Below are 15,639 nucleotides of genomic sequence, written 5' to 3'. Positions count from 1 at the left end.
GGTGTCTGTGGGTGTATATGGGTGTCTATGGGTGTCTGTGTGAGTCTGTGGGAGTATATGGGTGTCTGTGCGAGTCTATGGGTGTCTGTGTGAGTCTATGGGTCTCTGTGCGAGTCTATGGGTCTCTGTGAGTCTATGGGTCTCTGTGCGAGTCTATGGGTGTCTGTGTGAGTCTATGGGTGTCTGTGCGAGTCTATGGGTCTCTGTGTGAGTCTATGGGTCTGTGCGAGTCTATGGGTGTCTGTGCGAGTCTATGGGTGTCTGTGTGAGTCTATGGGTGTCTGTGTGAGTCTATGGGTGTCTGTGTGAGTCTATGGGTGTCTGTGCGAGTCTATGGGTCTTTGTGCGAGTCTATGGGTCTCTGTGCGAGTCTATGGGTGTCTGTGCGAGTCTATGGGTCTCTGTGCGAGTCTATGGGTGTCTGTGTGAGTCTATGGGTGTCTGTGTGAGTCTATGGGTCTCTGTGCGAGTCTATGGGTGTCTGTGTGAGTCTATGGGTCTCTGTGCGAGTCTATGGGTGTCTGTGTGAGTCTATGGGTGTCTGTGTGAGTCTATGGGTGTCTGTGTGAGTCTATGGGTGTCTGTGCGAGTCTATGGGTCTCTGTGTGAGTCTATGGGTCTCTGTGCGAGTCTATGGGTCTCTGTGCGAGTCTATGGGTGTCTGTGTGAGTCTATGGGTCTCTGTGCGAGTCTATGGGTCTCTGTGTGAGTCTATGGGTCTCTGTGCGAGTCTATGGGTGTCTGTGCGAGTCTATGGGTGTCTGTGTGAGTCTATGGGTGTCTGTGCGAGTCTATGGGTGTCTGTGCGAGTCTATGGGTCTCTGTGTGAGTCTATGGTTCTCTGTGGGAGTCTATGGGTCTCTGTGGGAGTCTATGGGTGTCTGTACGAGTCTATGGGTCTCTGTGCGAGTCTATGGGCCTCTGTGTGAGTCTATGGGTCTCTGTGGGAGTCTATGGGTCTCTGTGGGAGTCTATGGGTGTCTGTACGAGTCTATGGGTGTCTGTGCGAGTCTATAGGTCTCTGTGTGAGTCTATGGGTCTGTGTGAGTCTATGGGTCTCTGTGGGAGTCTATGGGTGTCTGTACGAGTCTATAGGTCTCTGTGTGAGTCTATGGGTCTGTGTGAGTCTATGGGTCTCTGTGCGAGTTGAACTTTTTTCGCACCACACGTAGCCAACCCCGACTAATTGGAGGTGCTGGGGAAGGTCAACAAACTATGGGTCTGTGGGAGTCCGTGAGAGTCCGTGGGTGTGTGTGAGTCTATGGGTGTCTGTGGGAGTCTATGCGTGTCTGTGGGTGTCTATGGGAGTCCATGGGTGTCTGTGGGAGTCTGTGTGAGTCTATGGGTGTCTGTGTGAGTCTATGGGTGTCTGTGAGAGTATAGTCACTGTTCGAGTCTACGGGTCACTGTGCGAGTCCATGCACGTTGAACTTCTTTCGCACCGTACGTAGGCCTAACCACGGCGAATCGGAGGTTGCCGTGTGACGCGTCGACGCGCCCGGCTCAGCCAAGGAGCGCGAGCTGCGTTCCCGAGCGCGGAGTCCTCTGAGCGGCACCCCCCACCCCCCCCAACACGCCAGCAGCAATCGACCGCTGGCACCTATGGCTGCTGGCGCGGCTGCCCTAGACGCCTCACCGATGCCCTCACCGATGCCCTCACCGATGCCCTCACCGATGCCCTCACCGATGCCCTCACCGATGCCCTCACCGATGCCCTCACCGATGCCCTCACCGCCCTTCGGCTCCTCCGTGGACGTGGAGCCGACGACGACGCAGCAGCAGCAGCAGCGAGAATTAGACGTTGCACACTTTATTAGGTATTACTTTATTTTTGCATTTCATTTTAACTGCTTCGGTTGTGTACTGCTTTACAAACTTTGAACAGCTTTTCAAACGAAAAAAAAAATGTCCTCGGCGATTCTGTTTCCGTGTTATTTTTCGTCGATGTTGTTATATATCTTTTTTTTTGGAGTTTTCATTTTATTCGTTAATCAGGCAATTTTTTTTATTTTATTATTCCGTAACCCCCGCGCGTCTCCCTCTCCTCCGTCCTCTTCCCGGCTCCCGGCTCCGCCGAAGCGCGGCACAAAATCAGGAGGAACACACCCCAAGCGCTCGTGTCGTTACGCGAGAGAGAGGCAGAGGAGGGGGCGGACGGAGCAACGCTTGCGACTCGCCAATGATTTCCACGGTGAAATGCTCGAGCATCTAGGCACACGTACACGCTCTCACGACACGCCCTGGGCCGCAAGAATCCTCGCCCCGGAATCCCAACGGATCACCCGCCCCCCCCCCACCCCGGTTCTCTTCCCCGCCCCAGAATCCCAAATCCATCTCCGGAACACTCTTCCCCGCCCGGGAATCCCAACAATCCCCGACTTGTTTCGCTCTCCAGAACCTCAACGATTCTCGACTTCTTTTCTCTCCGGAATCAAAGCGATTCCCGGATGTCCCCCCCCCCCCCACTCCCTTCTCGTGTCAGAATCCCAACGATTCCGGACTTGTTTCCTTTCTGGAATGCCAACGATTCCAGACTCGTTTTCTCTCTAGAATCCCACGCTATTCCAGACTCGCTTTCTCTCCAGAATCCCAAGCGATCCCAGACTGTGTTTTCCCCGCCGGGGAAATCCACAACGATCCCGGAGTTCTTTCACGCCCCGGGTGAAATTCCACGTCGATTCCCGGGGGCTTGTATATACGGTGCCACGCTTTAACACCAAACTAAACTTTTGGAGAAAAATGAAATACAAAATAGATGGCGGGCGGGCGACGCATTTCTCTCCCCACCCAATATCTTCAGTTATTAATTTTTTTTTTGGTAAAATTATCGCTTCAAAGGTTTACCGGCCTTAACACAAAAAAAAAATTAAAGGGACAAGGCGCGCGATTACAAGCAACATCTCAAAAGGCTGATGATCAGTTTGGGGGGGGGGGAGGGGGGGGGAAGGCGACGGAAAGGAATGGAAAATGAAAAAGGTGGGGAGGGAGGGTGGTAGGGGGATGCGGGGTAAGGAGGTGTGCAATTTCCCATCATTAAATAAAACGAACGATTTTTTGAAAAATTGGAGAAAAAAAAACAAACCCCAAAGTTGACGTCGTTGAACTCGCCCCTCTCCCCCGCATCCCCCCCCCTCCCTCCTCCAGTGCCGTTCAGCGGCAAACCAAAAAAAAACAAAGCAGCGGCAAATCTTCTCCGAGCTGATGATGGCGACACACACGTGCGCCCGGATACCACACACAGACACACACTCAGGCAGGCGTACACACACACCACACAGACTCTACAGCGGAGTAGCAGCAGCACCTATGAAGGCCGGCACGGCACAAGAGGGGGGGGGGGGGTCCAGGGTGGCCAGTATGATGTTGAGGCCACGCTTTGTCTCCCCAGTGGCGATGTTTACTACACACCGCACCAGGTACTCATTTGAGGCCGAGTCGACCAAGGGGAGGACCAGGACCGGTTCGGATAATCGTCACCGATGTTGGTGGCCGTGAGAGCGGGTCGCCGGGTTCGTAGCGCAGCGTTGCGCTAACCGCTGCACCCCACTGACACACACACACACACGCAAACACCTCCCGACACAAAAAAGCAGATGCGCGCGCGCACACACACATGCCCACACACACAAGGTCACACATCTGAAACCACACGGACACACACGCTGACAAACGGCACAAACACAGATACCACCTACGTGGACAGCCACACGGAGAAACATGGACACACACGCACGGAGGGGGGTCAGGCAAGGCCAAGGTGGGACGGATGGAGCTGGGATAGTAGGGGTGAGCTGGGCAGGGTTACAATGCCGTAGGGGAGGGGGGGGGGGTTGAGGGGGATGGTGGTGGTCGGGAGTGGTGCGATGCGGCACGGGTGGCCTATTGCAGCAGCAGACGGGGCAACGAGAGAGAGAGCTGATGAGCACGTGGCGCATGGGGCCGGCTGCGTTATAAACACGGGGGCGGCAGGAGACCGGCAGAGCCGTGGCTGAGCGTGCGGTTGAGCGGTAGCAGCGGCATGCGGCGACGACGACGGGGGTCAGACACACGGCAGCGGCCCCCCCGCTCCCACCCCCCCCGACGCGTCGCGAGTCTACGCCGCCGCCGCTCCTCGCTCGCCCGGCACCACTTTACTCCGCCACCCCGACCTGACGCAGCACTCGCTCCATGGTGAAGCCCTGCGCACGCGCACACACGCGCACACACACATGCGCACATGCGCACACACACATGCGCACAAACACACACACACGCGCACACACGCACACGCACACACACCCGGGGGAAGAGGTCACGGGCGGTCGGACGCAATCGGAGGCCAGGAGCGCGACCGGTAGACGTGGCCGGACGAAACTGAACGGAACGTGACGACGATCGCCGCTGGTATCGCGCGCCAATCTGCGACGGCGGCCGGCAGGCACGTGACACAATTGCCGTGAGGACGGTTGTAAATTCTGAGTTTAAGAATTAAAAGGCAGGTTGGGGAAAAAAACAAGCGGACTAATCACCATCTGTTACGTCTGTTTGGGATAGAGCGTTGCCCCCTCGCACGCTCCGGTTTCCTTTCACGTTTAAAACACTCATCAAGTGTTCTTGGTTCTTTCGGTAAAGTCACGTAGAAGGGAGGGGGGGGGGGTTAGAATTAGCGCCGGGTCACCGCGTCGACTGTGCGGTGGGGGCGTGTTACAACCTTACATCATTGTCGTGATCACCGTCGTAACCGTCATTATTGTTGATTTTAAAATAAAACAAAACAAATCACGACGTTTCGATCGCAAAACACAAGCGCTCGAAACATCGTCATTTGTCTTCTTGGTTCTTTCGGTAAAGTCACGTAGAAGGGAAGTAATAAAATAATACAAACAAAACATATTAAAATAATTCTCACGACGTTTCGGCCACAACGCAAGCAGCCGTCCGACAGACCTGGTCTTCACCTGAGGATGGCTGCTTGCGTTGTGGCCGAAACGTCGTGAGAATTATTTTATTATGTTTTATTTTTGTTATTTTATTACTTCCCTTCTACGTGACTTTACCGAAAGAACCAAGAAGATGAATCCCTGCAGTCACGAAAGCTTTAAATCGAAAGTCGTCATTTGTTTCATTTTATTTCTAACTACGTGACTTTACCATAAGAACCAGAGTTTTATTGTTGTTGTTATTCGAACACTTGGGCCCTCCTCCTCCTCACCTTGGTGCTGTCGGGGCCGCGAGGCTGTCGCGTGACGGTGAGGCGCGGGGCGCTGTTGTCGTCCAGGGTGAGGCTCTTGAGACGGCTCACCAGACGCTCTGGCCGCGGGGACGGAGTCATCTTCGACGCCTCGCTGCGTGTCGGGGGGCCGACAAGGGGGGGGGCAGGGGCGGGCAGGAAGTTGGCAGAGGGGCAGGGAGGGGGCAGGTGGCAGAGGGGTAGGCGAGTCGATCAGAGGGTGTACTTTCAAACCCCCTGGGGTCTGGCGTCTCTCACTTGATCGCCCTCTTCTCAGATGCGATTAAACTGGACAATGATGATGTTGATGCACAAACGGGAAATTGACAAACTCTCCACGCAGTGCGCGGCGAATGTGGTCACCACCCAGAACAGAACCGTGCACACGTCATGACGTCGACTCGGCGAGCGATTCACAAACACGGAGAGGGGGGGGGGGCGTCACAACACTCTGCTACTCCTGACGCAATCATCTGGCTCGACCACTACAGTGAGTAAAATCATAGCCGTACGTAGCTAACCGTGCTAATCAGAGGTGCGGAGGAAGGACAACAAACTCTGGGTCTCCGTGCGAGTCTATGGGTCTCCGTGTGGGTCTATGGGTCTCCATGTGAATTAATGGGTCTCTGTGTGAGTCTATGGGTCTCTGTGCGAGTCTATGGTTCTCCGTGCGAGTCTATGGTTCTCCGTGCGAGTCTAAGTATATATGAATGTTGACCTTCTTTGGCACCGCACGTGCCAAAGCGACGAACGAGAAGCAGACTCGTCATCGCGGCAACGATTTCGTCACGTCAATGGGAGTGCGAGAAAGCTTAGCGGCCGAGGCGCGCGCAAGCGTGTCGGCGTACCCGATGCGGCGCACGTTACAGGCACTGCTCTTGCTGGTGCGCGGGTTGAAGACGACGTGGAACTCCACCTCGTCGTTGGGCATCAGCTCGAGGCCGTCCAGCACCTCGCTCACGTGGAAGAAGAGCTTCTTGCTGTCGCCGACCTCGTACGCGATGAAGCCGAACTGAGCGCGTGCCGGAAGCGGAGGAAAGAAAAAATGCACAGCGATGAGAGTCGGAATCGGAGTCTGATTCCGATTTATCCCGGAGGAGTGTCGTCGATGGGAGCCGTGCGTTCGGTCGGGGTACGGGGTCGGCGGGTGGCATCGACAAACCGTACCAAACAAAAGTCGCTAAATATAAAGTAGACAAGTGTAAGGGTCACACGGCGTCACAAGAAGTCAGACCACCCCTGAAATATGATGTTACGAAGCTCTACCCACCCCCCCACAAAAAAAATGCTTCAAATCGCTTTAAACTATTGTCATTGTAGTGCGTATTTAATGTGGCGCTGCACTCTGATGTTGTAGGAGAAAACATTTATTAAAAAGTATATTTGATTAAGTAGAACGTGTTGTCTATATTTATTTATAAAGTTGCGTATTTTGAGTGACGTCACATTTCTCAAACCCCCCCCCACCCCACCTCGTCACACATCGTCACAAATGTCTGACCCCCCCCACCCCCCAGGTGCGTGACGTCATTTATGGACTGCCCCTTATCCAACAAGTGCCGCCTTTGCACGCGTACATCAGCTAAAACGTGGAGTGGTCCTGGGACCGCTGCCTTGCCCCCAAAGCTCGTGTTTTGGGTTTCGACAAATGGGCAGGAATTTACGAATCGTATTTGCCCGCCGTGAATGTCCACGCGATGATGATGATGCCGCTTCATCGTTGAGCCATAATTCGTGGCCCAGGTGGCTCAGTGTCTGTCAAAAAAACCCGAGCTACAGAGCTCAGCGGGGAGGGGGGGGCCTTACCTGTTAAATAAAAACATAGTTTGGAAGGCCTCGCCACAGAGACGATCTACCTCTCTGTGCCTATGTGTTACTCTCTCTCTGTGTATCTTGGTGATATCTGTCTGCTTATATGTCTGTCTATAGTTTTCTGGTTAGATTTTTGTTGCTATATCAGTTATACCTGATGACGATTGCTTGTGTTGCAATCGAAACGTCGTAGTGTGCTATTATTTAATTTATTACTTTATCTTTATACGTCACTTTACCCAAAGAACCAAAGAGTAGTTGGAAGCAGTAGTTAATTAACGCCACGCCCGCAGCATTAACCGGGGCGGACACCCGGCTGGAACCACGGACCCCCACACTTCATGCAATAACGCGAAAGATAGCGGAGTCACACCCACCTCACTCTTGACCGAGTCGATGTAGGCCCTCTCGAGCTTGCGCATGGGCGTGATGTTGCAGGCCATGAGCCCCCCCCCAGTGGCCGTGACGGTGCACAGCTGGAACTTGACGTTCTCGCCCTTCTGCAGGTACTCGCAGCGGCTCGCCAGCCCCACCACGCCGTACGGGAAAGTGTCGCCCTTCAGGGCGCCTGCAACAAATACGTGAGTCGATCGATCGCTCGCTCGCACGGGCGGCAAGATTCTAGCTGGCTTTCCAACAGGGTGTGCTATTCCATCGCCCCCCCGCCCGCGCACCCGATTTGATTTGTCTAGAATAGGGGCAGGGAAACTTTTTTCTGCCAAGGGCCATTTGTGTATTTATAACATCATTCGCTGGCCATACAAAATCATCAACTTAAAAATTAGCCTGTTATATTTGTTCTAGATTTGAAGCTTTCGTGACTGCAAGGATTCATACTCTTAGTTTTTTTCGGTAAAGTCACGTAGGTAAAAAATAAAATTTATGAAAGTAATAGAAAAAACAATAAAATAATTTATTACTTTATTTTATTTCTATTATTACTTTTATTAATTTTAATTTTATTTTTTTACCTACGTGACTTTACCGAAAAAACCTAAGAGTATGGTATTGATGATGTTGCTACTCGCAACTGCTTTTCCAGGTTTGCTCCTAGATTTATTGAATTTTGAGTCCCGCCTGCGGTTGCCTTGACAGGGCCAGACCAAATGATTTCGCGGGCCTTACACGGCCCACGGGCCGGACGTTCCCCACCCCTGGTCTAGAAGAACACCCCCACAGTGGCAACCCTTTCTGTGCGGCAAAAGTTGACAGGGCAACTGGCCCGTGAGCGGGCATGAGTGTGTCTGTAAGGAGGCGATGATTGCTGTTAATTGGTCTAGCCTAGGACACACCCCCATTGGCAGCTCTCCCTGTGCGGGGCACAAGGTTGACTTGGCATCACGTGAAAAGTGGCGCACCACAGTGGCGAGGAGATGTTAACTGCCTCGCTTGGTATACAGGAGGTCGTGGGTTCAATCACAACCCTGACCCCCTGTATATTTGAAGTTTGCATGTTTTCCCTGTGGAACGTGAGAATTTTTCCCCGGGTCCTCCGGTTTTTACATCCAACATTGACAATCGACGTCACGCGTTTAGAGTATATGGCTGCTACACATTTCCACGTGATGAGCCACTGCGTTGGGCGATCATGTGTGGCCGGGTCGCTTCTGAAAAAGAGTTACGCAGCTTCGGTGAGAGGGCCTTACACCACCGGGCGAAATAAAAAAAATAGTCCAGCTTTGTGAAAAGCGATTCCCCAGAATCGCTCGCTTAACAGGAGACTCTACAACAAAAAACAAATCGCGATGGCCGTCAAGGTTCGTGCGATAGCGGAAGGTCAGCGTCTTCAGCGAGGGGGGGGAGGGGTGAAAGGTACGCACAGTCCTCGGTGACCTCCACCAGCCCCTGGTATTCAGCCTGTTGGGGATCGACGCTGCGGAGAGGCCGGGCCACTTTGCCCAGGTAAATCGTCGGCTGCACGTCGTCCTTGGGTACGTTTCCTGCGCGGGGAGGGAGGGAGGGGGGGGGGGACCCACGGACATACCGGACACGCGTCTTTTTCACGAACCCGCGTGCTTTTCAGACGGCAAGCTTTCGGTAAAGCCGTCGAACAAAGGACGGGTCGGTCTTCGCCGCGTCGCTTCAAGGTGCGCTTCTGCGGCCGTCTGGAAAGCTCTTGCCTTCCGATATTAGGAAGCCACTGGGCAGCTATGCACTTTTAAATCATCATCACCATCATCTAGATTGATAAACTCATTTCATTAGAACTGTTGTCACACCCCCCCCGCACCTCCGATTAGCACGGTTGGCTACGTACGTTGCGCGAAACATACATATAAACCATCGTAAAAAAAACGCTGCCCCAACCGCCCAACTTCACGAGTGGACAAAGGCACGTCCACTACAGCCGGGCCATGCAGTTTAACGCCGTGCCAGGCCACGGTCATGTCATGCCGAGCCACGCTCTGCCATGCTGAGTCATACTTTTTCATGCTGTGCCAGGCCATTCCAGGCCATGCCAGACCACACCGTATCACGCTGAGCCAAAAATGGTAAATGTTGTGGTTTCACTCTTCAACACACCGGTGGGCTAAAGCAGTGAACTATTTGTCTTTTGTCAACGTGACACTTTTTTGCTGATTGGCCGTGTCGGGTGGTGGAGGGTTACGACACATTTATAAATAACGCGATCTAAACCTTTTAGCATGTGACCTGTTGTTCTCTTTTAGCCCCACCCCCCCCCCCCCTCAATACGTTCCATTCATTGGCTACCACACTCAGATAAGCTCCTCCCCCCCTCCTCTTGTATTTATGAACTTGTATCTTGAATGTTTTGCCTCACTTGATGCAGTAAATCTGGCTGTGACGGTCCCAACTGATGACGGAGACTTGTACTGCCTCCGAAACGTCGTGATTTATTATTTTATTTCTCTTCTTGGTTCTTTCGGTAAAGTCACGTAGAAGGGAAGTAATAAAATAATAAAAATAAAACATAAAATAATTCTCATGACGTTTCGGCAACAACGCAAGCAGCCGTCCTCAGGTGAAAACCAGGTCTGAAAACGGCTGCTTGCGTTGTGGCCGAAACGTTGTGAGAATTATTTTATTATGTTTTATTTTTATTATTTTATTACTTCCCTAAAGAACCAAGAAGATGAATCCTTGCAGTCACGAAAGCTTTAAATAGATATTTTATTTCTATTATTACTTTTATAAATTTCAGTTTTGTTTTTTACCTACGCGACTTTACCCAAAAATCCTAAGAGTGTGCCACACGATGCCACGCTGCGCCAGGCCACGCCGTGCCCCGCCGAGCGATGCTGAGCAACGCTACGCCGGGCTGCGTGACGCCACGCTGTGCTAGTCCACGTCCAACCAGGCCAAGCCACCCCGTGCCGCCCCGGCCGGAGCGACTCACCGCTGGTGATCTTGGACACCTTGTCCGCGCTCGTCTTGTTCGCCTTGGTCTTGGACAGCGAGTACTCCACGGCGTCACCCACTTCCAGCAAGTCCACGTCGCCGTTGTACTCGCTGTGCACGCACACAGATTCCCCCCCGTATAGGCTCAACGGAACGTTGGGGCGAGAGTGCTGTTAGCAGACCGAGCAGCAGCTACGAAGGCCAATACGGTACACAACAGGGGATGGGGTGGTCAGCAACACGCCCGGTCACCTTTGTCTCCCCGGCGATGATGTTTGATACACACCGCACCAGGCACTCGTTTAAAAGGCCGAGCCGACGTCGGTTCAGATAATCTTCACCGACGTTGGCGTTTGAGCAGGATTCAAACTCGGGTCTCCGGGTTCGTCCCGCAAGGACGCTAACGATTGCACTACCGCTCTCCCCACGCGTGCACACACACGCGCACACATACGCAGGCGGTCCCCCCCCCCCCCACTCTTACGACGTTACAATGAGTCCCTGGAAACGGCGTTGTCGTAATTTTCATTTTAGACCGAGTTGTGATTAAAGCGGGCTCTCAAGTGCAGCGGGTTCGATGGTCTCCGCCCGGCCACCAATCGCCGCACAAAGAACCCCACCGGTGTTACACCGCCACTCGTGACTCGCTTGCCCACTCGGGCACCCACCGTGGCCCCCCGTGGTTCCCTTGCCCCCGTGGCCCACGGGTAAGATTTCAAAAAGTGTATTGGTTTAGCCATGTTTGTTTGTTGTAGTACATAGTTAGACTGATGGCCTTAATCTAAGTTGTCTTGTGGTTGTTGTTGTTGCTTGTTTGACTTGCATCCCACTGGGATTTTTGCACACAGCGTTGGTGTACGGTGTTTTTTTCTGCAATATTTTGCTGTCTTTTTTGTATTTTCTGTTTGCACTCAGTCACATAGTCACTTTAAGATGTTTTCTTGTTCATGTTTTTGTTTTTTGTTTGTTGCTGTTGCACCCGATTCAAGAGCCGAATGGCTCACAGGGCTACACCTAATAAATGAACTTGAACCCATCCCCCCCCCGTGGGCCGTGCCCCCGTGACCCCGCGACCGAGTGGCCCGCGCGCAACCCCCCCCCCCACCCCGGCCCCCCGTCACCTGTAGTGGAAGAAGATCTCGGCGTTGTGCTGGATGTTCTCGATGAAGCCGAAGTTGTCCTTGAGCGTGGCGATGAAGCCCACCTGCCGTTTGCCACCACCGCCACCGCCGCCGCCGGAGATGGTGACACCTGCGCCGCCGCTGCTGCTGTTGCCCAAGCCGCCACTGGTGAGGCGGGTCAGCACCCGGACACAGGCGGCGCTGCGTTGCCCGCTCCTCTTCACCTCCGCGATGCTGAACTCCACCTGGTGGAAGCGAGAGAAGCGGGGGGGGGGGGGGCAGGGACGCGCAAAGCTTTCGTATCATTACATCGTCGTCGTAGTCATCGTCGTCATGATCGAACAACGTCAAGTTCAAGTTTATTTATTTGGTATAGCCCCTGTGAGCCATTCGGCTCTTGAATCGGGTGCAACCGCAACAAACAAAAAACATGAAGAAAAAACATTTTAAAGTGAATATGTGACCGAGTGCAAACAGAAAATCCAAGAAAAGACAGTAAAATATTGCAGAAAAAGCACCGTACACAAAAATGTGCAAAAATCTCAGTGGGATGCAAGTCAAACAACAACAACCACAAGACAACTTAGATTAAGGCCATCAGTGTAACTCTGTACTACAACAAACAAACATGGCCAAACCAAAAAACTTATCGAAAAATCACCAAAATAAAGCCATAAAAGCAAATGAAACCGTGGTCATAGGAACTGTGACCGAATTTTCACAATAAACGACGTAAACAACATGTACGACCAAACTCTGCAGCCATAGCTGGCTGCATGGGTCACACTCCACAACAGCAGGAGCATCAGTCGATTTCCTGCCGGGTGAAGCGACGCCACCGTAGCGGCCCATGGTGGCTAGGAGATGTTCACTACCTCGCCTGGTACACAGGAGGCCGTGGGTTCCCGACCCTGACGCCTGTTGCTGCTGTAATATTTAAATCCTTTATATTAAGTTCACTTGCTTGCGCGCTTACGACCGTGCAAATCTTTCAGTCGTTTTTAAACCCACTTCCCGTGATCCAATCGAGCTGACATTTTGCACACAGACTCGTTGTGCGTGACAATTTATTTTCGTGAAAATTTTTTTCCAAAATTTTACACTTTTTAGGAAAAAATAAATTATATTTAATTACCAATTGCTTAATGGTGGCAGGCAATCATCTGACCCATAGGTGGCAGCCATCTCAAGCCAGAGGACGAGAGGACTCTAGCCGCCACGCATATAAAGGATTTATAGTGAAAAACTTTGTTTTTACGGGTAAAATTTTGTTTGTTTGTATATTCTCCCCGTGGGTCGCGTGGATTTGTCTCCGGGTCCTGCGGTTTTTCCCCCCCACGTTTAGAATCAACGTGCCTTTAGATTATTTGGCCGTTATAAATTTCCACGTCGTGATACGCCACTTCGTTGAGCTATCATTTGTGGCCAGGTCGCTTCTGAAGAGCAATATAGCGCTCAGTGGGCCTCACCTCATAAGATAAATATTGTTGAAATTTAGATTTAAAGCTTTCGTGACTGCATGGATTCATATTCTTGGTTCTTTCGGTAAAGTCACGTAGAAGGGAAATAATAAAATTATAAAAATAAAACATTCAAAAATTCTCACGACGTTTCGGCCACAACACAAGCAGCCGTCCTCAGGTGAAGAACAGGGCTGTCGGGAAGACTGCGTCCTAATGAACGCTGCTAAGTTTGGCAGCGTATTTTAAGCTGTTCTTCACCTGAGGACGGCTGCTTGCATTGTGGCCGAAACGTCGTGAGAATAATTTTATTGTTTTATTTGTATTATTTTATTACTTCCCTTCTACGTGACTTTACCGAAAGAACCAAGAAGACAAATGACGACGTTTCGAGCGCTTGTGTTTTGCGATCGAAACGTCGTGATTTGTTTTGTTTTATTTTATGATCAACAATAATAACGACAATGAGGACAGCTGCTTGCGTTGAGAATTATTTTATTATGTTTTATTTTTATTATTTTATTACTTCCCTTCTACGTGCCTTTACCGAAAGAATCAATAAGATGAAGCCGTACCTTGTCGCCGACTTTGGGCGCTCCGCGTCCCTCCACGTCCTTGCACAGGTACGAGATGGTCATCTTCTCGCCCTCCTCCTCCTCCTCGTAAGCGATGATCCCCGGCTCCTGGTCCTGCGCAGGTGGGAGAGGCCTCGCAAGAGTCAGGTCAAATCTAGGCCCCCCCCTCCTCCTCGCCACTGCTGTTACAACGGACGTCGTCACGGCCGTTCTGCCGTGCGGCTTGCTCTCTCTCTCGCTCTCTCTCTCTCCCTTCCTCTCATTCTCCCTTTCTCTCGCTCTCTCTTTCTCTCTGCTCCGATGCGAGTTCGGGTTGTAACCGCGGCGCTGTCCGGCGCGATGTCCTCCCAAGTTCTGGTCTCCATGTGCCGGAACCTTCTTTGGGAAACTCGAATCCCGATTTCACCCTCGCGCAATTTCACAAACTGGGCCCCCCCCCCACTTCTCAACAAAAACCACGTAGCTGCATTACACAAAAAAGTGTTTCTGTTCCGGCAATATGAATAACTTTGTATTTCTGGTATTTAGAGAGAGAAGTGAATGCGTTTTGTCACGCGGGGTGGGTTGGGGGTCCGCGGGAATATTTGCATCGATCGAGAGGTGCTGGGTGGCAGGCCAAAAAAGAGTTTGGACAAAAACCGCCCCGGCGGGGAGACCTTTCAATCGGGAGCGACGAGAATAAACGAACCACCGGGCCCGTACCCTCTATCAATGATTTACCTCCACTTGAAAATGTTCCGAGCTTCATGTCGTTTAGCCCGGCGGTTCACAGCCGTTGTTCTGCTAACACTACCCAGTGGGGGGGGAGGGGGGCGTGAGGTTTTCCTGAAGCGATTCGGTTCGGCGTGGCTGTCAATTGCCTGTGGAGTGACACAGCACATGGAGACCACAGGCCACCGCAGTTCCAGCACGGCCGATTGGTCACTGCGTGGAATTATTGGCCATGTTTAAAAAAAATAAATATATATACGAGATGGACTTTGGAAAGTTTGGCTGTTCAGCAAGAAAAGACCGTGAATCTGAATTTGTAACAATTAAAACGTAAATAATAATAACACAGTGAAGTTATGAGAAGGTGCGGTGGATAAACACACACACACACAAGCGTGCACACACACACACGCGCGTGTGTGATTTCATGCGAGCACGCTTTACACAACGCACCAGCATAAACAAAAGCGCAGGGAAGGCAGTCGCTAATTGAGGAAAAGCACTGGTCAATTCCAAGCAGTCAAATGTCTTGTTATAGGGCATTCAATTTGTCAAAGCACCCCCCCCCCGCCTCTCTCTCTCTCCAACGGGTATAGAGGTGGATGAATGGTCACTTAGTTAACCGGGGTTTGATGGGCCAATGGAGCATGGTCCCATCCTGAAAAAATGGTCAGGAGACTGCAGGGATTCATATTCTTGGTTCTTTCGGTAAAGTCACGTAGAAGGGAAATAATAAAATAATACAAATATAAAACAATAAAAATTCTCACGACGTTTCGACCGCAACACAAGCAATCATCATCGGGTGTGAAATCCACAGCAAGAACATTTTCTTGCCGTGGATTTCCCACATGATGTTTAATATTTTTATCATTTGATTATTTCCCTTCTACGTGACTTTAGCGAAAGAAAACTTAATTTGGAGCTTTCGTGACATTTCGAAATTTTGCTAGGTTATTTAATTCAGTGTGTCTCTCTCCCTGTCTCCTCTTTTTTCAAGCTTTTGCACCGTGCCACTCATTGACATGCTAATTTCTCTAACCCCTCCCTCTCTCTCCGCCCCCGCGGGGGTCCCGTGTTCGACATCCGTCATCTCGTCAGCAGTGTCAGCGAGCTGCCAGATGCTATCCTTGGCAAGGGCCCGCTCGCTTTTAACACGTGGGTCTGATGCGTAACCAAAAAATAATCATCGTTAGCGTGCTTAGGCGAGGGGCGAGTTCTGCGTGCGTGGCAAGGATGGAACACCGCAGTGGGGATGGGGTTAGCGGGGGCGGTGGGGGGGTGGGGACCATGCAAGTGCAGCCCAACACGGACGTACCCGCTCCCTCTTCTGCGGCGAAACAAGCGCGCGAGTGCGCATGCGTGCGCGGCGTGGGGAGGGGAGAAGAAGA

At 51.8% G+C, this 15,639-nt stretch overlaps 1 protein-coding gene across 17 annotated transcripts in view; it reads right to left on the bottom strand.

Annotated features, from left to right (window-relative positions):
* Positions 1 to 1,809: 1,809 nt before the first annotated feature.
* The window catches only part of CSDE1 (cold shock domain containing E1), a 49,003-nt gene continuing 35,173 nt past the window's right edge, over positions 1,810 to 15,639 (bottom strand). For 11 of the 17 annotated variants that reach the window (XM_078882185.1, XM_078882173.1, XM_078882174.1 and 8 more), the window contains 9 exons: positions 15,567 to 15,578; positions 13,538 to 13,651; positions 11,503 to 11,747; positions 10,380 to 10,492; positions 8,842 to 8,961; positions 7,399 to 7,589; positions 6,058 to 6,221; positions 5,192 to 5,324; positions 1,810 to 4,178 (listed from right to left, as the gene is read on the bottom strand). In XM_078882185.1, the coding sequence (XP_078738311.1) occupies positions 4,131 to 4,178; positions 5,192 to 5,324; positions 6,058 to 6,221; positions 7,399 to 7,589; positions 8,842 to 8,961; positions 10,380 to 10,492; positions 11,503 to 11,747; positions 13,538 to 13,651; positions 15,567 to 15,578 (1,140 nt within the window). In that variant the 3' untranslated portion in view covers positions 1,810 to 4,130. The remainder of the gene's footprint in view (positions 4,179 to 5,191; positions 5,325 to 6,057; positions 6,222 to 7,398; positions 7,590 to 8,841; positions 8,962 to 10,379; positions 10,493 to 11,502; positions 11,748 to 13,537; positions 13,652 to 15,566; positions 15,579 to 15,639) is intronic. The other 6 variants (XM_078882172.1, XM_078882175.1, XM_078882180.1 and 3 more) reach the window with 1 other exon arrangement.

This window comes from Lampetra fluviatilis, chromosome 64 (genome assembly GCF_964198595.1).
Source record: "Lampetra fluviatilis chromosome 64, kcLamFluv1.1, whole genome shotgun sequence".
NCBI lineage: Eukaryota > Metazoa > Chordata > Hyperoartia > Petromyzontiformes > Petromyzontidae > Lampetra > Lampetra fluviatilis.
The sequence above is the reverse complement of the archived record's forward strand: the minus strand, read 5'-3'. Positions and strand labels throughout refer to the sequence as shown.